The 23,174-nt window shown below is 38.4% G+C and overlaps 1 protein-coding gene across 1 annotated transcript in view; it reads right to left on the bottom strand.

The window, feature by feature from the left end:
• The window catches only part of SNTB2 (syntrophin beta 2), a 104,821-nt gene that overhangs the window by 6,668 nt on the left and 74,979 nt on the right, over positions 1–23,174 (bottom strand). The window contains exons 5-6 of the mRNA XM_049622441.1: positions 6,756–6,952; positions 859–1,043 (exon numbers count right to left, since the gene is read on the bottom strand). Coding sequence (XP_049478398.1) covers positions 859–1,043; positions 6,756–6,952 — 382 coding nt within the window. The remainder of the gene's footprint in view (positions 1–858; positions 1,044–6,755; positions 6,953–23,174) is intronic.

Below are 23,174 nucleotides of genomic sequence, written 5' to 3'. Positions count from 1 at the left end.
TGTATCTTTTTTTCTGATCATCACAATTTCTGTAGCGACCAAGTCACTCTGTTACTTTTAACTCTTATCTCAACCAACTGCTAATAATAGCAATGGATAGAATTTATTTATTATAGTTTACCAGCTTTTGTACTTTATATCTCATATTCGATAAAAGCCTGTTTCTTAAAAGGGCTGTATTTTTTTTATACCAAACAAAACTTTTTTCTTTTAAGTTTATTATTTTGAGAGAGAGAGAGAGAATATGAGCGAGGGGCAGAGAGAGAGGGAGAGAGACAATCTCAAGCAGGCTCCATGCTGGCAACAGTGAGCCCAGCACAGGGCTCAAACCCACAAACCGTGACATCATGACCTGAACCAAAATCAAGAGTCAGATGCTAAAGTAACTGAGCCACCCAGCTGCCCCCAAACAAAACTTTTTAAAAAGGGAATGATTTTTGGGCACCTGGGTGGCTCAGTCGGTTAAGCATCCAACTTCGTCTCAGGTCATCATCTCATGGTTCATGGGTTCGAGCCCCGCATCGGGCTCTGTGCTGACAGCTCAGAGCCTGGAACCTGTTTTGGATTCTGTGTCTCCCTCTCTCTCTGCCCCTCCTCTGCTCACACTGTCTCTCTCTCTCTCACAAATAAATAAATGTTAAAAAAAATTTTTTTTTAAAAAGGGAATGATTTCCTAATGTGGGGAACAGAAAACACACACACACAACCCCCTAAACCCAAACCCAATACATCTTGAAGAACAATTTTCTGATTGCAAATGGACTATCAGTCCATAATTTTCTATGCAAAAGGTAAGAAGCAATGAGAAAACAAAAGAATATCTATTAGAGTAGACATGGTTTTCTGTGACACTCTTACCAGTTCTCCCTCAGGACCACCAAAATCCAAATACAGATTTCTGATGCCATCATCAGCAGACATTTTCAGCCTTTCAAAGGGGTAGCGGTACAGTATGCTGCTGGAACCTCCATTTTCCTTGGAGACAGTGAACCCATTTTCATAGTGGACAGTGAGTCTTACCTCTTGGCCATTTAATGTGCAGCCTGTTGAAGACAAGCAAAAGCCATCATTAATAAAGTTACTGCTTCAGTTATTGAGTGGAAAAGAATTCTTCTTGACTGCAAAAAAAAGGAAAAAGAATCTTCTTTTGAGAATGTGCAATACCTAACCTACTTGGAACTCCTTCAAGTAAATCTTTTTCTGGCCATAACTCTCCACGACATCTGATTTGATTCAGTTTAATTCAGTGAGAGTATCAATTAAACACCTGTGCTGGAAGTAGGCTGTGTGAGGTACCGGAGAAGTAACAGGCATGGTCCCTGCTCTCCAGGACTTCATAAATGAAAGGCATAAACATGAAATCCCTAACCACATGAGGTAGAATAGATAGAACACGACTAACAATAGAATGAATAAGGCCAAAGTCAAGGAAATGTTTCCTGGAGGAGATGGCACTTCAGATAGGCCCTAAAGAATAGGTCAAACTGCTTAGGCAGTGAAGTATGGGAAGGTTTCAAGTATGGGAAGGTTTCTACCAAAGGAGAAAAGGCAGAAATGCCTTTCAGTGGCAGTAACATGGTTTGGTTGGTATCTAGGAAGAGGACAAAGATAGTGTTTATTATCAAAGGCAAAGGCTATAGTTGGCAAAAGTCATACAGTCGGACCTATCAAAGATAAAATTCAAAGGGTTGATCTGAATTGACAGGACAAAAAAAATTTTGGTCATCAAGATTGGCAAATAAATGTCTTCTCTCAACACTGGTAAAGTTTCTGTTCCGTTAACACCTGAGCACAGTTTTGTTGTTAGTGCAGTGTTGTTGGTGCTACAAGTATGAGGCCCTCTGAGACCTGGGAATTCACATAGCAGTTTGTCAGTTCAAGTCCCGAGTCAGACTCCGCACTGACGGTACAGAGCTTGCTTGGGATTCTCTGTGTCCCTCTCTCTCTGCCCCTCCCCTGCTCTCTCTCTCAAAATAAATCAACTAAGAAAAATAATCTCTGGAGGTAGAACTTGGGCATCAGTATTGTTAAAAAAACTCTCCTGGGGGCACCTGGGAGGCTCAATGGGTTAAGCATCTGATTCTTGATTTTGGCTCGGGTCATGATCTCTTGGGTTCTTGATATCAGGTCCTGCTTTGGGCTCTGCGCTGACAGCATGGAACCTGCTTGAGATTCTCTCTCACCCTCTCTCTCTGCCCCTTTCCCACTTGCACATGTTCTCTCTCTCAAAATAAATAAATAAACTTAAAAAAAAGCACAACTCTCCAGGCTATTCCACTGTGCACAGAGCATTAATACTGTTTTTTGGGCACAATTCCTGATGATTAGGCTAACCTTATTTAAATAAGTAAATATAAGACATTGGGATTGGGACAAGAGGGCCAGTAATACTCCATTATTCTCAGTCCTAGACTTCACAGAAAATCCTCAAACTAAAATTCTAATGTTTCTTCTAGCTTCTCGGTGAATATTACATTGTAAAATTCTTTAAAGCGATGGTTGTGGTGATGAGGTTAACTCATGGCTCCTTAGGCAAAAAAATAAAAATTACTGTTTTTTCCCATTATACAACTATGATATAACTTTAAAAAGTGAGACATAAAAGTAGCCTATTATTGCACTTGGAGTTAGGTATGGAATAAAAGCCAGGGATGTCAGGTGTATAAGACAGTATCTTCCTCAACAGCTAGGATGTGGATGTACACACCCACCCATCCTCTCCTCTCTCTGTCCGTTTGTCCCTCTTCCAGGGACAAGGCCAATCCCTCCATCTGTGCTTTGGATCCCATCCATTCCCACCTTCTCAGAAACTGTCCAAGGTTGATTATTCCTTCTTCCTCTGCATTTTCAACATTTCCCTTTAAACTAGATCTCTCCCATTAACCTTTTTAAAACTTCAGGTTTCTCTCATTATTGGAAGAAATGCCATCACTTGACTCCTTACCTTCCTCTTTCTCTCTCTCTTTTTAAAAGATTTTCTTTTTAAGTAATCTCTACACCCAGTGTGGGGCTTGAATTCACAACCCCAAGATCAAGAGTTGCATGCTTCATGGACTGAGCCAACCAGGTGCCCCTTGTTCCTTTCTTATAGCTATTTGGTCAAAGGCATGAAGTAGGTCTTACTTATTTTTATTTCTCTCATTACAAAACATAGAACTTTGTAATTAATAAAACAGTAAATATTTGTTGATTTAGTGAATTAAGAGAAACTGATACTGTATATGTCCCCCAGGAGTTTAATCTGGGCATAAGAATGAGTCATTGAGAGGGGGAAATTCAGGGGCTTAAGGCACTGGTTTTGGAGTCAGAAGAGACCCAATTCAAGCCCTACCTACATTAACCCCAGTTCTTCATCTTTTTTAAGTTTATTTTGAGAGAGAGCATGTGCACAAGTAGGGAAGGGTCAAAAAGAGAGACAGGGAGGCAGAGAGAGAATCCCAAGCAGGCTCCACACGGTCGGCACAGAGCCTAATGCGGAGCTCGAACCCACGAACTGTGAGATCTTGACCTGAGCTGAAATCAAGAGTCAAAGGCTTAACCGCTTAACCAACTGAGCCACCCAGGCACCCCTCCAGTTCCTTCATCTTAAAAATGGAGGTGATAAAACTTGCCTTAGAAGGGTGTGTGTTAGGGTTACAGGAAACATGCATTCCACTCATGACTTCTAACAACTCTGATATGTACTCACTATTCTTTCTGCTTCTCATTATTCAAAGGCATTATTCTTTCTGCTTCTCATTATTCAAAGGCATGGGCTATGCCTACCGTATCCATTTTAGTATAGCCAGTAAAAGCAGAGTATATACTCAATCAGTATTTACCCAGTAGATGAATAAAAAGGGATCCAAGACGATTTTATAAAACTGAGAACATGGATAAAGCAAACTCTTTGGTCATATGTCCTAACAATATAAATACTTTAAAATGCTCATTTTTTGGGGGCGCCTGGGTGGCTCAGTCGGTTGAGCGTTTGACTTCGGGTCAGGTCATGATCTCATGGTTTGTGAATTTGAGCCCCACATCAGGCTCTCTGCTGTCAGCATGGAGCCTGCTTTGGATCCTCTGTCCCCCTCTGTCTGTTCTATCTGCTCTCTATTTATTTAAAAATAAATAAAACATTTTTTATGCTCATTTTTCTTCTCCTCTTGCAGATTTTCTACATATTTACTAATGCAACTCTTCCCATGTCTACTACTTCTTAGTAGTAGTTCTTGTTTGATTTAAAAATTTTAATAAGCTTAGGTAATTGGTATGATGAAATTAGCCTTTAAAAGCATACTTCTTAAAGCGCAAACAATTATACACATATATGTATTTTCCTATTTTGAATTCCTGTGGAATTCACAGGATGGAAAATGATAAAGCTTAATGCACCCGAGGGAAATAACTGTGTGCTCTGCCTAGTGATCCTGAAGTTCACATGTGCTAGAAGGAGAAAGTCTTTGTGTATCAGAAGGATTACTGGTCAATTCTACTGTAATCTAATCAAGGTTTAAAGCTAAATGAACATTATGAAGTTCATGTATTGCATTCACTAGTAAAATCTCATAGGTAGTCCCTAACATTTTCCTAAATGAGTAAACTATATAATACATAAATAAATAAAACATAATGAAACACACGAGACAAAGAAACAGAACTTAAATGATTTCTTCTTGTCAACTTCCTTTCTTTAGGCCACAGATATCTGAATATGTAGTACAATGTGCCATAATTATAATTTTAAATAAACCTTTCTGAATCTCCCAACAATTTAACATCAAGGGGTAACGTGCATCTGAAGGACATGCTGGCTTACGTATGTATGTGTGTGTATACGTGAAGGTGGATGTGCACGGTAAGCATACACATATTAAGACATAACAGATCAAGTGTGTGCATGCACGCACATACAAAAACACATCTGAAAGGAATTCGGGCTCTCATCAAAGCAGTTCACCTTCAGCCAGTTTAATATATCTGACAGAGCTCTAAATACAGTAACGAACAAGTACGTTTGTTGACCTGAATTGTGGAAATGAAAGTATTACCAAGGTAAGATTAAAATACAGCTGTGAATGAGAATAAAAAAGTTCCAGATTACCAAAAAATGTTTCTTTTGTCTATTTTAAAGTATAAGGACCCAACCAGTCCTTATTCTCTCTCCCCAAGCCATCTGCATTTAAACAACTGTGAGCCAGGGACTGACAGATTTTTATTTCCTGCCACAAGTGTAGCTGTCAGACACAAAACAACATGAAACTAAAAAAAATGTTAAAAATCCAAGTTGCATTCTTTGTTTTGGGAAACATATCTCTCTGGATCCTTGAAGAGGATATGGTGATCCCAGATGCCAGTCAAGGGCCTAAAGAGTGTTCTTGGGCTCCCCAAAGGAACACGGGGCATTGTAGACCTTCACACTGAGGACACAACCCAGAAAGCACATTCTGTGGCCAAGACAAAAACCAGAGTCCTGCAGCCCTTGAGGTGGTGACTAACATCTCCAAAGAGAAAATGGGCAGGAGACAGACAAGTGAGAAAGACAATGTGGATATGGTAGCCTTGGTCAAAATCCAATGTGTGGTCTTACTAGTCATTACTTGAATCATCATTGTGGTTGTGAGGAAAGTACCGAGCAGGTCCTAAAGAGTTGAAGAATTAGGTCATTTTGACAACACTTAAAAAACTGTCGCTGTGCCAGTTTTAGAAGATGACCCACAGAAATGCTGCCTATGCAAATTCTAAAGCCATGGAGATCCCTCACTTTCCAAAAGCAATGGAAAGAAAGATAAGTATCACAAGACATTCTGCTCTTCACACATTTTCTCTTTCTAAAAAATCCTATAAAGCTATGTTTATAGAATAAAATGCATAGAGAAGAGGGGCAAAATCAAATAAACTGACTTTGCAGTCAAGATAATCAAAGTAATTCAAACCCTATTAGAAACTCAAACATTTTGACTATTCTTTGTTCTTGCTAAAATGGAAAGTAATCTGGAAATATCTATACAGATGTATATATGTACATACACACAAATATATACAAATGAAACCATAAGGGTGCCTAGGTGGCTCAGTCAGTCAAGCATCCAACTTTGGCTTAGGTCGTGATCTCACAGTTTGTTAAGTTTGAGCCCCACATCAGGGTCTCTGCTAATCAGTGCAGAACCTGCTTTGGATCCTCTGTCTCCCTCTCTCTCTGCCCCTCCCTCGTTTTCTCTCTCTCTCTCTCTCTTTCTGTCAAAAACAACATTAAAAAAAAGAAACCATATAGACTAGCCACAAGAGGGCGTTTCAACAATGAAAAGACACCACCAGGCTTCTTTCCTTTAGATGCTTATTTCAGTAAGTGCTGAGCACACACTTTCAAACTTTTGAAGACAAATTCCTACTCAAAATTCCTCATTTTTCTACAGCCATAAGCCTTGCCAGATGCTTATATTTTAAGGATGTCTATCCATATCTTAGACACCAAATCTTCTGAAATAGAGGGTTAGTGCATCTAGTACTTCATTAATGAATCTTTATACTATCACATACAGATTAATATGAGGAACAGCAAAACTGCCATGTTGTACATAGGGTGTTATGAATGAGCCACGTACAAGGCTACTACTGAAACAGAAAAACCAGGTTTCTTTCTATCATGATAATTTTAAGCTGCCATATTTTGGAATATTTTTAAGTCTGGCACATATGTTAATAGTTTTTACTTTAAAATAAAGTATAACAGTTCCATTTAACTACTGCTAGAAGTGATACATCAGGATCTATACCTAGAGAGACTTCCTTAATTAGTTCAGCAGCAGCATGACAACCCTGAACGAGTATCCTGGTCCAGGTTGACAGATCCCGATGTGTCTCCACTCTGAAGAGATGCATCTCAATGCCCTGCCGAGAGCCCGTCCGAGTAGCAAATGTAAGGTCAGATCCAAGTGAGGGTGATCGACATCCAGAGCCAGAATGAACCAACCTAGGATCACAAAAAGGGCAAAGATCAAAAAGTAATTAATGTATCGTTACAGGAACATGTCAGCAATTTATACTGAAAAATAAGCAAAAAATTATAAAAGCCCTCAGCAGTTATTGGAAAAGTATATTTCAAAACAATATTATATAGTCTTTGAAGTATATACTATTCTGTTTTCCCATAAAATCACCCCTATTGTCACAGGCACAACACTGGGCTGGATGGGCTAATGCCCAATTTTCCACTGGCTTTTTTATGCTCTCAAAAGGCTATACATACCAAAAAAAAAAAAAAAAGATTCAGTTTTGGTTAGGAAGTGTTAAGCCCCCACACATGCACAGCCTCCCCATTACCATCACTCACTTGACGGTCATTTTTTTTTTTAAACCAAGAATGAACCTACACTAACACATCATAATCATCCAAAGTCCACAGTTTACTTTAGGGGTGACTCTTGGTGTTGTACATTCTATAGGTTTGGACAAATGTGTAATGACATATATCCATCATTATAATATGCAGAGTATTTTCAATGCTCTAAAAATCCTCTGTGCTATGCCTATTCATCCACCTCTCCTCCTGGCAATCACTTATCTGTATACATTTTACCCTCTTTTCTTAGTTGCATTAGCAACTAAGCATTGTTGGTATGATGTTGAAAAGGAGTGGCAAGAGGGGACAGGACATCCTTGCCATGTTCCTGACCTTAGTGGGAAAACTTCCTGTTTCTTCCCATTAAGTATGATGTTAGCAATAGATTTTTTGTAGATAGTCTTTATCAAGTTGAGAATGTTCCTCTCTATTCCTAGTTTACTTTTTTTATTATGAATGGGTGTTGGATTTTGTCAAATGCCTTTTCTGCATCTCTTGATAGAGTCATATGATTTTTCTTATTTACCTTGTTGATATGATGGATTACTTTAATTGACTTTCGAATAATGAACCAGTCTTGCATATGTGGGATAAATTCCATTTGGTCATGGTGTATAATTTTTTTTATACTTTTTTTAATTCATTTTGCTAATATTTTGTTGAGGACTTTTGCATTTATGTTCATGAGAGATACTGGTCTACAGTTTTCTTATAATGTCTTTGTCTGGTGTTGATATTACGGTAATGTGAGCCTCACAGAATGAGTTAGGAAGTATTCCCTCTGCTTCTATACTCGGAAACGGATTGTAGGGAATTTTTTTTTATATTTATTTATTTTAGGAAGGCGCATAAGTGGGGGAGGGGCAGATGGGGGGGACAGAGCATCTGAAGCAGGCTCTGCACTGACAGGCTGACAGCAGTGAGCCCGATGTGGGGCTCGAACTCACAAACTGCAAGATCATGACCTGAGCTGAAGTCAGGACACTCAACCGACTGAGCCACCCATGTGCCCTGGAATTTCTTTCTTAAATGTTTGGTAGAATTTATCAATGAACCCATGTAGGCTTGGTGCTTTCTGTTTGGAAGACCCTACACTTTTCACAAATATTAATTAAAAATGGATGTTAGATCTAAATGTGAAATGTAAAAGTATAAAATTTCCAGAAGACATTAAAAGAGAAAATCTAGGTGATCTAAAAAGATACAACACCAGGGGCGCCTGGGTGGCTCAGTTGGTTGAGCGTCCGACTTCGGCTCAGGTCATGATCTCACGATTCATGATTTTGAGCCCTGCGTTGGGCTCTGTGCTGACAGCTTGGACCCTGGAGCCTGCTTCGGATTCTGTGTCTCCCTCTCTCTCTTCCTCTCTCTCTCTCAAAATGAATAAACATTAAAAAAAAAAAAAAAAAAAAAACTTTAAAAGATACAACACCAAAAACATGATCCACAAAAGAAAAAAGGTGTTAAGTTTGAATTCATAAATTAAAAACTGCTGCTCTTTGAAAGACACTGCTAAAAGAATGAAAAGACAAGCCAGAGTAGGAAAAAATATATGGAAAACAAATACCCGATAAAGGACTAATATCCACAATAAACAATGAACTCTTAAATTTCAACAATAAGAAAACAAAAAAACCCAGTTGAAAAATGGGCAAAAGAGTCACTTCTTAGTATATATCCAAAAGAAGTGAAATCAGATTCCTGAGATATTTTACATCTATGTTCACTGCAACATTATCCACAATAGCCAAGAGGTGGAAGCAACTTAAATGTCTACTGAAAGATGAATGACTGAAGAAAAATGTGGCATTTACATACAATAGATTATTATTCAGCCTTAAGAAGAAGGAAATCCTGTCATATACCATAACACACAAGAACCTTTTAGATATTATACTAAGTGAAATAAGCTAGTCACAAAAAGACGAATACTGCCTGACTCTACTTACATTAGGTATCTAAAGGGGTACAACTCAGAAACAAAGTAGAATGGTGAGTTGAAGCCAGTAAGTCGTATCAACTACTGTGCATCTCAAGGGTTTCAATGAAATGCTTACGTGAACATTTCTTCATCTAACTCCTGGTTGACTAGAGCAGGGACCATTATTTCTGATAAATGTTGTGCCTGGGGACTTTGAACTTCAGTCTGTTCAGAGAGCGTATATTTTTTAGGCTGTGCACATTATGATAAGAATGAGACATAATTAATTTCTGTTCCTAAAGTAAATAGCCAGTGAAAACTGAGTTTCTAAATTTCGAAGCTACTCGACTATAACTCTTGCCTTCCATTCACTTGAAATGTGATACTGTTCCATTATATTAAAAAAACAAAAAATGATGTGCCATCTTTTTACTTAATTTTTTGCTTGTTTTTATTTTTATTATTTTTTTAAATGTTTACTTATTTACTTTTGAAAGAGAGAGAGAGAGAGAGCACAGCAGGGGAGGGACAGAGACAGAGAGGGAGACATAGAATCCAAAGCAGGCTCCAGGCTCTGAGCTGTCAGCACAGAGCCCGACGTGGGGCTCGAACCTATGAACCATGAGATCGTGACCTGAGCCAAAGTTGGACGCTTAACTGACTGAGTCACCCAGACACACCTTTTTGTTTGTTTTTAAATGTTTATTTCTTTTTGAGAGAGAGTGTGAGGGGGGGGGGTGGGGGGGGGGGGGGGGGGGGGGGGGGGGGGAGAGAGAAAGGGAGACAGAGGATCCAAAGTAAGCTCTGTGCTGATAGTAATGTGGGGCTTGAACTCACCAACCATGTGATCATGACCTGAGTTGAAGCTGGATGCTTAACCAACTGAGCCACCTAGCTGCCCCCTTCTTTTTGCTTTAAAAAGTGAGTTCAAACTCATTTGTGGGGGGCTAGGTAGTGATGCTCTTGAAATACTTTTGGATGTAACAAAATGAGAGTCTGAACTAATGTTTTGGGGAGAAGGTTCAAATCAAGTATGAGACAGCAATGAAACAAAGTACAGAAGAGAAAATACTGAGAAACAATTAGCAAAAAAACCCAGAGTTTCTATCATACATTGTATATACTCTGTCCCATACTTTTTTTTTTTTAATGTTTATTTTTGAAAGAGAGACAGACCGCAAGTGGGGAGGGGCAGAGAGAGAGGGAGACAAAGAATCCAAAGCAGGCCTCAGGCTCTGAGCTGTCAGTACAGAGCCTGACGTGGGGCTTGAACCCATGAACAGTGAGATCACGACCTGAGCTGAAGTCGGACACAACCGATTGAGCCACCCTGGCGCCCCCCCATGAGATTTCTTAAGAACAGAGTTTCAAGGACAAAGACATGTAACATTCATGAACTAAAAACTATTTTTAGATACAAGGGAAACAGCAGAATATTGTCTAAGAAAGTACTGAGTGTTAACAAAATATATTTTAAAAATCCCTTCAACTAACAGTGAAAAACTTCCCACGAAGAAAAAATCTCAAGCCCAGATGGCATTGCTGGTAAATTCTACCAAATATTAAAAAAAAAAAAAAAAAAGAATTAATGCCAATCTTTATGAACTCTTCAAAAAAAAAAAAAAAGACAAAGGAGCACTTCCCATCTCATTCTATGAAGCCAGTAGTACTCCAATACCACTCAAATATCCTCATTAAAATACTAGCAAATTCAATCTAGCATAACCAAATAAGATCTATCCTGTAAGTGCAAGGTTGGTTTAACACCTGAAAAGCAATATGGTAATATACCATATAAACAGATAAAGGACAAACCCACATGATCATTGTTATTAGACATGGAAAAAGCATTTGACAAACCCCAAACCCTTTCATGAAGAAAATACCCCAAAAACATGGAAGAGAATTTCTTCAACCTGATAAAGGGCATCTATGAAAAACCCATAGCTAACATCACACTTAACGGTAAAAGACTAAATGCTTTCCCATTAAGATTGGGAAACAAAGATGTCTGTTTTTGCCACTTCTATTCAACATTTACTGGAGATTTTAGCCAGAGCAACGAGGCAAGAAAATGAAATAATAGGCACCCAGAATAGAAAGTAGTACAACTACCTCTTATTTGAAGATGATATGATCTTGTACATAGAAAGTCCCAAGGAATCCACTAAAAACCTATTAAGCTAATAAGTTGAACAAGAATGCAGATCAAGATATAAAAATTAATGTCTTGATTATATACACTACCACCAAACAACCTAAAAAGGAAATTTAAAAAACAATCCGAGGCGCCTGGGTGACTCAGTTGATTAAGTGTCTGACTCTTGGTTTTGGCTCAGGTCACGATCTCATGGTTAGAGTTCGAGCCCCACATTGGGCTCTGTGCCACTGTGTGGAGCCTGCTTGGGATTCATTCTCTCTCTCTCTCTCTCTCTCTCTCTCTCTCTCTCTCTTTGCCCCCCTCCCTCCCCTCACCCCCCCACCCCGGTCTCTCTCTCTCTTTCTCCCATCTGAGTACTAATCAGGTCCAACCCTGCTTAGCTTCTGAGATCAGACGAGATCAGGTGCGTTCAGGGTGGTATGGTTGTAGACTCTGTGTCTCTCTCTCAAAAATAAATAAATAAACTTAAAAATTTTTAAAAGAAAACAATCTATTTAGGAAATAAATTTAGCAAATGAAATATAAAACTTATACTCAGAAAACTACAAAGCATTGCCAGAAGAAATTAAAAACCTAAATAAATAAAAAGATACGCTGTATCACAGACTAGAAGATAATATTTTTAAGATGGCAATATTCCCTAAATTGATGAACAGATTCAATGTGATCTCTACCAAATTTCATGTCTTTTTTTTTTTGCAGAAATTAACAAGCTGATACTAACATCCAAATTAAAATGCAAGGGACTCACAATCACCAAAATAATTTTGAAAAAACAAAATTGAAGGATTCATACTTCTGATTTCAAAACTTACCACAGGTATATAACTGATAGTCCAGAAAAAAAAAAAAAAACCTTACAGTTATGATCAATTGATTTTTGCCAAGAGAGTTCAATGGAAAAAGAATAGTCTTTTCAACAAATGGTACTATGATAACTGGATATTCCCAAGCAAAAGAATGATATTTGACCACTACTTCATACTATACACAAAAATTGACTCTAAGAATTAAGTGTAAGAGTTATAAAGCTTTTAGAAGAACACAAACAAGTAAATTTTTGTAACCCTGGATTAGGGAAAGCCTTCTCAGATTAAGACACAAAAATGAGACACAACATATGAGAAGACTGAGAAATTGGACTTTATCAAAATTAAAAGTTTTTCTGCTTCAACATTTTTTTAAATGTTTATTTACTTTTGAGAGAAAGAGAGAGAGACACAGAGGCATGAGTGGGGTAAGCGCAGAGAGAGGGAGACACAGAATCTGAAGCAGGCTCCAGGCTCTGAGCTGTCAGCACAGAGCCCAATGCACGGCCTGAACTCACAAAGCGCAAGATCATGACCTGAGCCAAAGTCAGACGCTTAACCAACTGAGTCACCCAGGTGCACCAAAAGCTTTTGTGTTTCAAATGACACTATCAAGAAAGTGAAAGACAACCCACCGAATGGGAAAAACATTTGCAAGTCATATATTTAATAAGGTATTTGTCTACAGAATATATAAAGAATTCTTACAAATGAATAATAAAAAAGCAACCCAGTTAGAGGATCAAGGATTTGAATAGATATTACTCCAAATAAAATACACACATGCCAAATAAGTACATGAAAAGATGCTCAACATCATTAGCTGTTAGGGAAATGCAACTTAAAACCATGAGGATGAGCAACAATGTATCATGCTAAGCGAAATAAGTCAATCAGAGAAAGACAAATACCATATGATTCCACTCATATATGGGATTTAAGAAACAGAACGGATGAACACATGGGAAGTGGGGAGGAAGAGAAGAGAGGGAAACAAACCCCAAGAGACTCTTAAGGATGGAGAATAAACTGAGGGTTGATAGAGGGAGATGGGTGGGAGATGGGCTAGATGGGTGAACAGGCACTGTTGGGGTGCCTGAGTGGCTCAGTTGGTTAGGTGTCCAGCTTTGGCTCAGATCACGATCTCACGGTTCGTGGGTTTGAGCCCTGCATTAGGCTCTGTGCTGATGGCTCGGAGCCTGGAGCCTGCTTCGGATTCTGTGTCTCCCTCTCTCTCTGCCCCTCCCCTGCCTGCTCTCTCTCTAAAAACTAAGTAAAAACATTAAAATTTTTTTAAATAAATAAAAAATAAAAAGGGCACTTGTTGGGGTGCCTGGGTGGCTCAGTCGGTTAAGCATCCGACTTGAGCTCAGGTCATGGTCTAGCAGTCTGTGAGTTCCAGCCCCACATTGGGATCTGTACTGACAGCTCAGAGCCTGGAGCCTGCTTCAGATTCTGTGTCTCCCTCTCTCTGCCCTTAGCCCACTCACGCTTCTGTGTCTCTCTCTCTTTCTCTCAAAAGTAAATAAACACTAAAAAATAAATAAAATAAAATAAAACAAAATAAAATGACATAACATAAAAAGGGCACTTGTGATGAGCACTGGGTGTTGTATATAAGTGGTCAATCACTGAATTCTACTCTAAGTGGTTTCATGTCTCACATTTAGGTCTTTAATCCATTTTGAATTTATTTTTGTGTATGGTGTAAGAAAGTGGTCCAGTTTCATTCTTCTTGTGTGTTGCTCTCCAGTTTTTCCATCACCATTTGTTGAAAAGACATTCTTTTTCCCACTGGATATTCTTTCCACCTTGTTGAAGATTAATTGGCCATATAATTGTGGGTTTATTTCTGATTTTTCTCTTCTGTTCCATTGATCTATAGGTCTACTTTTATCCCAATACCATACTGTTTTGGTTACTACAGCTTTATAATATAACTTGAAGTCCAGAACTGTGATGCCTTCAGCTTTGCTTTTCTTTTTCAAGACTGCTTTGGCTATTTGGGGTCTTTTGCAGTTCCATACATATTTTAGTATTCTTTCTTCTAGTTCTGTAAAAGATGCTGTTGATATTTTGATAGGGATTGCATTAAATGTGTAGATTATTTGAGTAGTATAGACATTTTAACAATATTTGTTCTTCCAATCCACAAGCATGGAACATCTTTCCATTTCTTGGTATCGTCTTCAATCTCTTTCATCAGTGTTTTACAGTTTTTAGAGTACAGGTCTTTGACCTTTTTGGTTAGGTTTATTCCTAGGTATCTTATTGTTTTGGTTGCAAGTGTAAATGGGACTGTTTTCTTAATTTCTCTTTCTGCTACTTCATTATTAGTATATAGAAATGCAACAGATTTCTGCACATTGATTTTGTGGACTGTGATTTTACTAAATTCGTTTATTAGTTCTAGCAGTTTTTTGGTGGAGTCTTTTGGGTTGGCTGCATAGAGTAGCACATCATCTGCAAACAGTGAAAGTTTTACATCTTCCTTACCAATTTGGATGCCTTTATTTCTTTTTGTTCTTATTGCTATGGCTAGAACTTCCAATACTATGTCAAATAAAAGTGGTGAGAATGAACATCCTTCTCTTGTTCCTGACCTTAGGGGAAAGCTTTCAGTTTTTCCCCATCGAGTATGATGTTCGCTGTGGGTTTTTCACATAAAGTCTTATTATGTTGAGGTATGTTCCCTCTAAAACTACTCTGTTGAGGGCTTTTATCATGAATGGATGTTATACTTTGTCCAGTGCTTTTTCTGCATCTACTAAAATGATCATATGGCTTTCATCCTTCCTCTTATTGACGTGATGTATCACATTGATTGACTTGCAAATGTTGAAACACCCTAGCAACCTAGGAATAAATCCCATTTGATCATGGTGAGCGATTTTTTTAAATGTATTGTTTAAGTTGGATTGCTAGTATGTTGTTGAGGATTTATCCATCTTTGTTCATCAGAGATATTGGCCTGCATTACTGTGTGTGTGTGTGTGTGTGTGTGTGTGTGTGTGGGCGTGTGTGTGTGGTGTCTTTGTTTTTTTTTTAATTTTTTTTTTAATGTTTTACCTTTGAGACAGAGAGAGACAGAGAATGAGCAGGGGAGGGGCAGAGAGAGAGGGAGACAGAGAATCCAAAGCAGGCTCCAGGCTCTAAGCTGTCAGCACAGAACCCGACACGGGGCTCGAACTCACAACCCGCGAGATCATGACCTGAGCTGAAGTCGGGCGCCCAACTGACTGAGCCACCCAGGCGCCCCTGTCTGGTTTTGATATCAGGGTGATAATGGCCTCATAGAATAAATTTGGAAGTTTTTTTTCTTCTATTTTTTGGAATAGTTTGAGAAAAACAGTTATTAACTCTTTTTTAAATGTCTGCTAGAAATCGTCCAGGAAGGCATCTGGTCTTGGACTTTTGTTTGTTGGGAGTTTTTGATTACTGATTCAGTCTCCTTGCTGGTAATTGGTCTGTTCAATTTTTCCATTTCTTCTTGCTTCAGTTTTGGTAGGTTATGTGTTTCTGGAAATTTATCCATTTCTTCTAGGTTGTCTAATTTTTTTAGCATATAGTTTTTCTTATATTCTCTTACAATTATTTGTATTGCTGTGGTGTTGGCTGTTATTTCTCCTCTTTCATTTGTGATTTTGTTTGAGTCCTTTCTCTCTTTTTATAAGTCTGGCTAGAGGTTTATCAATTTTGTTGATCTTTTTAACAAATTGCTCCTAGTTTCATCGATGTGTTCTGTTGTTTTTTGGTTTCTACATCATTTATTTCTGCTCTAATCTTTATTATTTCCTTCCTTCTGCTGATTTAAGGTTTTGTTTGTTCTTCTTTTTCTAGTTCCTCTGACTGTAAGGTTAGGTTGTTTGAGATTTTTCTTGCTATAAACCTCCCTCTTAGAACCACTTTTGCTGCATCCCAGAGATTCTGGACCATCGTGTTTTCATTTTCATTTGTCACCATGTAATTTTTTATTTCTTCTTTAATTTCCTGGCTGACCCATTCATTGTTTAGTACCATGTTATTTAACCTCCATTTGCTTGTGCTCTTTCCAGATATTTTCCTGTGGTTGTAGTTTCATAGCAGTGTGATCAGAAAAGATTCATGGTATGACTGTGATTTTTTTAATTTGTTGAGACTTGTTTTGTGGCCTAATATGCGATCTAATCTGGAAAATGGTCTATGTGTACTTGAAAATAATGTGTATTCTGTTGTTTTAGGATGAAATGTTCCAAATATAAATGTTACATCGATCTGGTCCAGTATATCATTCAAAGTCACTGTTTCCTTATTGATTTTCTGTTTGGATGATCTGTCCATTGATATAAGTAGGGTATTAAAGCTCCCTACTATTACAGTGTTACTGTTGATTAGTTCTTTATGTTTGTTATTAACTATTTTATGTGTTTGCATGCTTCCATGTTGGGTGCATAAATATTTACAACTGTTATTTCTTCTTGTTGGATTGTCCTCTTTATTATTACATAGCATATAATAAAATACTTTGTTATATACTTTGTTAATATACTGACAGACTTGTCTCTTGCTACAATCTTTGTTTTAAAGTCTATTTCATCCAACATAAGTATTGCTACCCTGGCTTTATTTTGACGTCCATTTGCTCAACAAGTGTTTCTCCAACCTGTCACTTTTAATCTGTAGATATCTTTAGGTCTGAAATGAGTCTCTTGTAGGCAGCATATAGATGGGTCTTGTTTTTTTTTTACTTATTCTGTCATCCTATGTTTTTGGAATGAGGCATTTAGCCCCTTTACATTCAAAGTAAAGTGGGTGATGGGCATTGAGAAGGGCACCTGTTGGGATAAGCACTGGGTGTTATATGGAACCCAATTTGACAATAAATTCTATATTAAAAAAAACAAAGTAATAATTGATAGATATGTATTTACTGCCATTTTGTCACCTGTTTTGTGGTTGTTCTGATAGTTTTTCCCTGATCTTTTCTTCTCTTGCTCTCTTTCATGGTTTGCTGGCTTTCTTCGGTGATATACTTGGATTTCTTTCTCTTTATTCTTTACATATCAATTACTGGTTTTTGATTTGTGGTTACCATTCAATTTGTATATGATATCTTTTGTATATAGCAGTCTATATTAAGTTGATTGTCACTTAAGCTTGACCACACTCTTGACTCCCACTGCAATGTGTTAGGTATATGGTGACATATTTTTTACATCTTTTATTTTGTGAATGCCTTGACTGATTTTTATGGATATACCTATTTTTACTGCTTTTGTGTTTCTTACTTTTCATACTCATAGTCTTTCCTTTCCTCTCAAAGAATCCCCTTTAACATTTCTTGAGGGCTGGTTTAGTGGTCATGACCTCCTTTAGTTTTTGTTTGTCTGAGAAACTGTTTATCTCTCCTTCTATTCTGAATGATAGCCTTCCTGGATAGAGTATCGTGGCTGCAGATTTTTCCCTTTCAGGACTTTGAATATATCATGCCACTCCTTTCTAGCTAGCAAAGTTTCTGCTGAAAAATGGGGTGTCCCCTAGTATGTAACTATCTTCTTTTCTCTTATTGCTTTAAAATTTTTTTTCTTTATCATTACTTTTTGCCACTTTAATTACTATGTGTTTTGCGTGAACCTCATTGGGTTGATTTTGTTGGGGGATCTCTGTGGCTCCTGGATCTCGATATCTGTTTCCTTCCCCAGGTCTGGGAAGTTTTTAGCTATTATTTATTCAAATAAATTTTCTGCACCTTTTTCTTTCTCTTCTTCTGGGATCACTATGATGTGAATGCTATTGTGCTTGATGGAATCACTGAATTCCCTAAGTCTATTCTCATTTTACATAATCTTTTTTTTTTCTCTAACCTGCTCAACTTGATTACATTCATTACTCTGTCTTCACGGTCATTCATTTGTTCCTCTGCTTCCTCTAGCTTGCTGTTTATTCCATCTAATGAATTTTCATTTCACTTATTGTGTTCTTCAACTCTGGTTCTTTTTTAGCTCTTTGTTAATGGTCTCACTCATGTCCTCCACTCTTTTCTCAAGTCCATTGTCTATCTTTATGACCATTACCTTAAATTCTCTATCAGGCATATTATTGATCTCCATTTCATTTAACTGTCTTGCTGTGATTTTGTCCTGTTCTTTCATTGGGGATATAATCCTCAGTCTCATTTTTTTTTTTTTAATGTTTATTCATTTTTGAGAGACAGAGACAGAGTGTGAGCAGGGGAGGGGTAGAGAGAGAGAGGGAAACACAGAATCTGAAGCAGGCTCCAGGTTCTGAGCTGTAGCAAAGAGCCTGATGCAGGGCTCCAACCCATGAACCATGAGATCATGACCTGAGCCGAAGTCAGATGCTTAACCGACTGAGCCACCCAGGTGCCCCCCTAAGTCTTCTCATTTTGTCTAACTCTCTGGGTCTGTTTCTCTGTGTTAGAAAAGCCAGAGATGCTCTTCAAAGTAGTGGGTGGGGCATGTACATTTAAGAAGGTGGCACCAGTCCTCTTCTACAGGGGATGTGCAGCCATTGAGGACACTGGGGCCAGTGGGGACCACCTCAAGCCTGTGTGGTTGGAGGATTAAGGTTTAACAAGGTGCATGCAACCTCCCTGGAAGGTGGCCAACTGCCACCACCAGGACCAAGGCCCAATAAAATGAGCAGGTTGGGAGACATGGTGTTGAAGTTTATGCAGGTCTTCTACGGGAGGGGACCCAAAGGCAAGTGTGACAGGAAAGGGTGGATAGGTGGCTCAGTCAGTTGTGTCTGACTCTTGATTTTAGCTCAGGTCATGATCTCATGATTCAGTTCATGAGATTGAGCCCTCCATCGGACTCCATGCTAACAGTGCAGAGCTTGTTTGGGATTCTTTCTCTCCCCCTCTCTCTCCCTGCCTCTCTGCGGCTCACACTCTCTCTCCCTCTCAAAAAATAAGTAAATTTTATTAAAAAAGAAAAGGGTGGATCCACCGAAGCACACGGTGAAGGGGTGGCTTGTTATAAGTAAGTTAGGTAGTGAGTAGTGATGGCCGTGTGTTTATGCTGAGGGGCAGGGGAGGGAAATGGAGAAATGGCACCTTTAAGCTCCTTTGTTCCTGGAGGGGGTCTCTCTGCAATCCCTGCCTCTCTGGGACCTGCTTTGAGATAAGTAAATTACTCTCCCTCCCATATGACCCAGGTGTTTTTCAAACTGCTGCTTCTACATTGGATCTCCTTGGGTGTTTCTTGTGCTGTCTCTATAAGGGTGGGGTCTCAGCTTCCTACAGCCCTTGGGGCTCTCCCAGAGCCAAGCCCACAGATTTTCAAAATTCCAGACTTTAAGCACGGCTGGTTATAAGAACTCATGAAATTTAGCCCCTCAGTTTCAAAGCCAAATGTTACGGGGATTTGCCTTTCCTGTGCAGGCTTCCTGACGTGATAGCCTGTTTCTTGCCCTTCTCTGTGCCTGTGGCTCCCTCCGTACTGCAGACAGCCAGGGTCCTTTTAGCTCCCCACCAAGTCTCTGCCCTTTCTACTCTCTTCAGTGTAGCCTCTTCTCTACCTTTAGTTGTGGGGTTTGTTCTGCAAGCCCTTGGGTCGTTTTCTGTGTTATCTACATTGATGTGTTATCTAGTTGTACCTGGGGGATGAGGTAAGCTTAGGATACTCCCACTCTGCCATCTCTCCATAAGTTGTTTTTTTCAAGTAAAAAATGGCAGTCCATGAAAAAACATAGGTACCTAAACCAGCAACTCCACCACACACTTGTTTTTCTTTGAGACAGCTATCATACTACAGTACATGGCAGAGGTGCTTTGTGAGTACTTCCCACCTCATCTTACAGAATATTAAAAATATGAATATTCAAGGGTTAAGATTAAATAAACTCATAATTTGTACTGCTCCAACAAAGGCACTTTGAGGTTAAACTGGCATTCCCCATCTCCTCCCGCAAATCTGTACAGTTTGGTGCCAAGTGCCTTGATTCATGCTAAGGCACCAGCAATTTTACCAACTCTCAGTACAAAAATCAACAGGGAAAAAAGCAAATAATATCTTAGTATTACTATGAAAACAGTTTTCAACTCACAGACCCCCTGAAGAGGGGATCCTCAGAGGTCCATGAAAATATGCTTAGAGAGCTGCCTCCCTGAGCTGGTTCCTATAGAACCAACATGCCAATTAAACATGAATTATCTCAGCAAGAGTTACGTAGGTTTCAAAATTACTCCACATATGATCCAAGTAAGATAGAGCATGGGGAAAGTGCCAGGGTGGATTCTACCACATTCAGTTTGATTGTTAATCCCATGACAGACGTTAAAAAATATAAGGTCTAGGAGAAATTTTCCTACAGGTTTTGATTATGAAATATCTGGCAGAGGAAATCTAATTCAAACCAGCTGCGGACTCTTGCTGAGCAGCAGTTGGTTAGAACATACTGCCAAAAGGCCCCCTTTAGTGGGGAGGCCAGATGAGCTCATGCAAAGGCATTTTAGCAGCTTTTGTCCCCTAAGTCCCATAAGCACAACACCACTTCAATTTTCCACACTGCAAAGTAGCCACACTTTCTTTGGATCTTTTTCTCTTTCAGTCAAAGATCAAAGTTTATAGGAAAAGACTACAAAATGCACATCCTGCAAAATCCACAGCCTTTTTAAAACCATTGTGTTTTTCTACCTGTGTCATGTTTCTGACTTACTCTCTAGAAATAAGTAAAATAAAATTAAATAAATTAAATAAAAATTCTCTTCATTTATCACTCTCATATTTTATTTAATTCGTCACCAATGTGAAGTAATAGCTATTAGGTACACAATACACATACACACACCTTGGTTTCTAGGAATCTGTAAATGTGCAAGCCAATAAATGATGTTAATTTATATTACTCTAGCAACATTCTTTGATTTTTAAACCACAATTAACTCTTATTAGGGACCACCTACCTTTGTGGGTAATCAAGGTCCTTGATTTCTTTTCCTTTCCTATGTCTTTATACTATCTTTTTTTCTTTGTCTCATCTACTCATAAGAACATTTTCCAAAGTATTAGAAGTAGAATTAGTGAAAGTGAATATTCAGCCCTTTCTCATTACTCATAAATCTCAAACCCTCTCTTTCCCCCCACACTAAAAAGACATAAACGTACCACTTTCTGGCCTTGCTTCTCTCTGCGGGATACCTCTTGGTCTGGTTCCAGCCTTTGGTTTCTCTCAGTGGCCAAATTCTACCCGCTCTGGGAGGCAGAGGATGATTAAGCCCCACTTAATTCTATCTTGCAGTGACTTCAACCAGTTCCACCTGGCTGACAAGGCCACATGGAAAAAATAAACCTCTCATCTGCCTGTCATCTTAGTTCCTAATCCCCTGGTACCTCCTGAACAAGGAGGAAAGAATCCCTACTGTTAAATTAATTAAACCTCTTAAGAAACAACATGTTCAGAGAACTACAGGCTCCACCCATTTAATTGATGGCCAAGTTCAATTTGCATGTCTAGGTTGATCCAAATAATACATTTTAGTTCCTTAAGTTTAACATGAAACTTTCACTACTTACACAAACTAAGTTCCTCTTTTAACAATGGAAACAAACCATTTATACATTTTACACAGAATTTCTCTTTGACAGATTTTCACTCAATAAATAATAATAATTATAATTAAAGCAGCTAACATTGACTTGAGCATTTACAATGTGTCAGGTACCATTGTAGGCATTTTACAAGTATTAACTCATCTAATACTCACACCCACCCTATCTCATTAGGATTCACTTAATAAATTAAAATTCTACAGCACAAAAAGGTTAAGTAACATGCTGCCAATTACCCACTATACATGGCAGAATAAGGACTCAAACTCAATTTATTAAGGATTGGTCTTAGTCTCTTCTATTACATCTTTGGATTTTGGGGGCGGGGGGAGGAGTTGTTTTAATTATAATAGCTTTACTGAGATATAATTAATGGCTTTCAGCATTTTCAGAATTGTGCAGTCATCGCCACACTCAAGTTTTAGCACATTTTCGTTACCCCAAAAAGAAGTCCTATACCCATTAGCCATCACTTCCTATTTCTCCCAACCCCTGCCCCTTCCCAGGTAATGAATAATCAACTTTCTGTTTCTATAGATTTGCCTATTTGGGCCATTTCACATAAACTAAGTCATGAAATATGTGGTCTTTTGTGTCTGGCTACTTAGCATGTTTTCGAGGTTCATCCACATTGCAGTGTATTCTTTTTTACTGATGAATAATATTTCATTGTATTGATATACCACGTTTGTTTACCACTTGGCAGACACTTGGGTCATTTTCATTGTTTGGGTGGTATGTATAATGCTGTTATGAACATTCCTGTATAAGTTTTTGAGTGGACATAAGTTTTCATTCCTTTTGGTGACTCAATGTTTAGCCTTGCGAGGAACTGTCAGACTGTTTTCTACATCAATTGCACCATTTTACAATCCCATCAGCAGCGTATATGGGTTCCATTTTCTCCACAGCCTGGTCTACACTTGTTTTATAATTATAGCCATCTTGTGGGTAGGAAGTGGTATCTCAATGTAGTTTCAATTTGCATTTCCCTCATGTTGAGCATCTTTTCATGTGCTTATTGCCCATTTGAATATTTTCTTTGGACAAATGTCTATTCAGATCCTTTCCCTATTTTTAATTGGTAATTTACATTTTTATTATTGAGTTGTAACCGTCCTTTTATTTTCTAGATACAAGTCCCAAATTAGATGATTTACAAATATTTCCCCCCATTCTGTGGGTTTTTTCACTTTCTGGATGGTGACATTTGAAGCACAAAAGTTTTTAATTTTAATTAAGACCAATTTATTTTTTCTCTTGTTCCTTATGCTTTCGGTGTCCTATCCAAGAAAGCTCTGCCTAAACCAAGGTCATGAAGATACACTCCTGTATTTTCTCCTAAGAGTTTTAGAGTTTTAGCTCTTAAAACTTACTTATCTCTTTTCCCTATTTGCAAGTTAATGCC

The sequence above is a fragment of the Panthera uncia genome (genome assembly GCF_023721935.1).
Source record: "Panthera uncia isolate 11264 chromosome E2 unlocalized genomic scaffold, Puncia_PCG_1.0 HiC_scaffold_20, whole genome shotgun sequence".
Taxonomy (NCBI): domain Eukaryota; kingdom Metazoa; phylum Chordata; class Mammalia; order Carnivora; family Felidae; genus Panthera; species Panthera uncia.
Note: the sequence above shows the minus strand (reverse complement) of the source record. Positions and strands in the feature narration are given on the sequence as shown.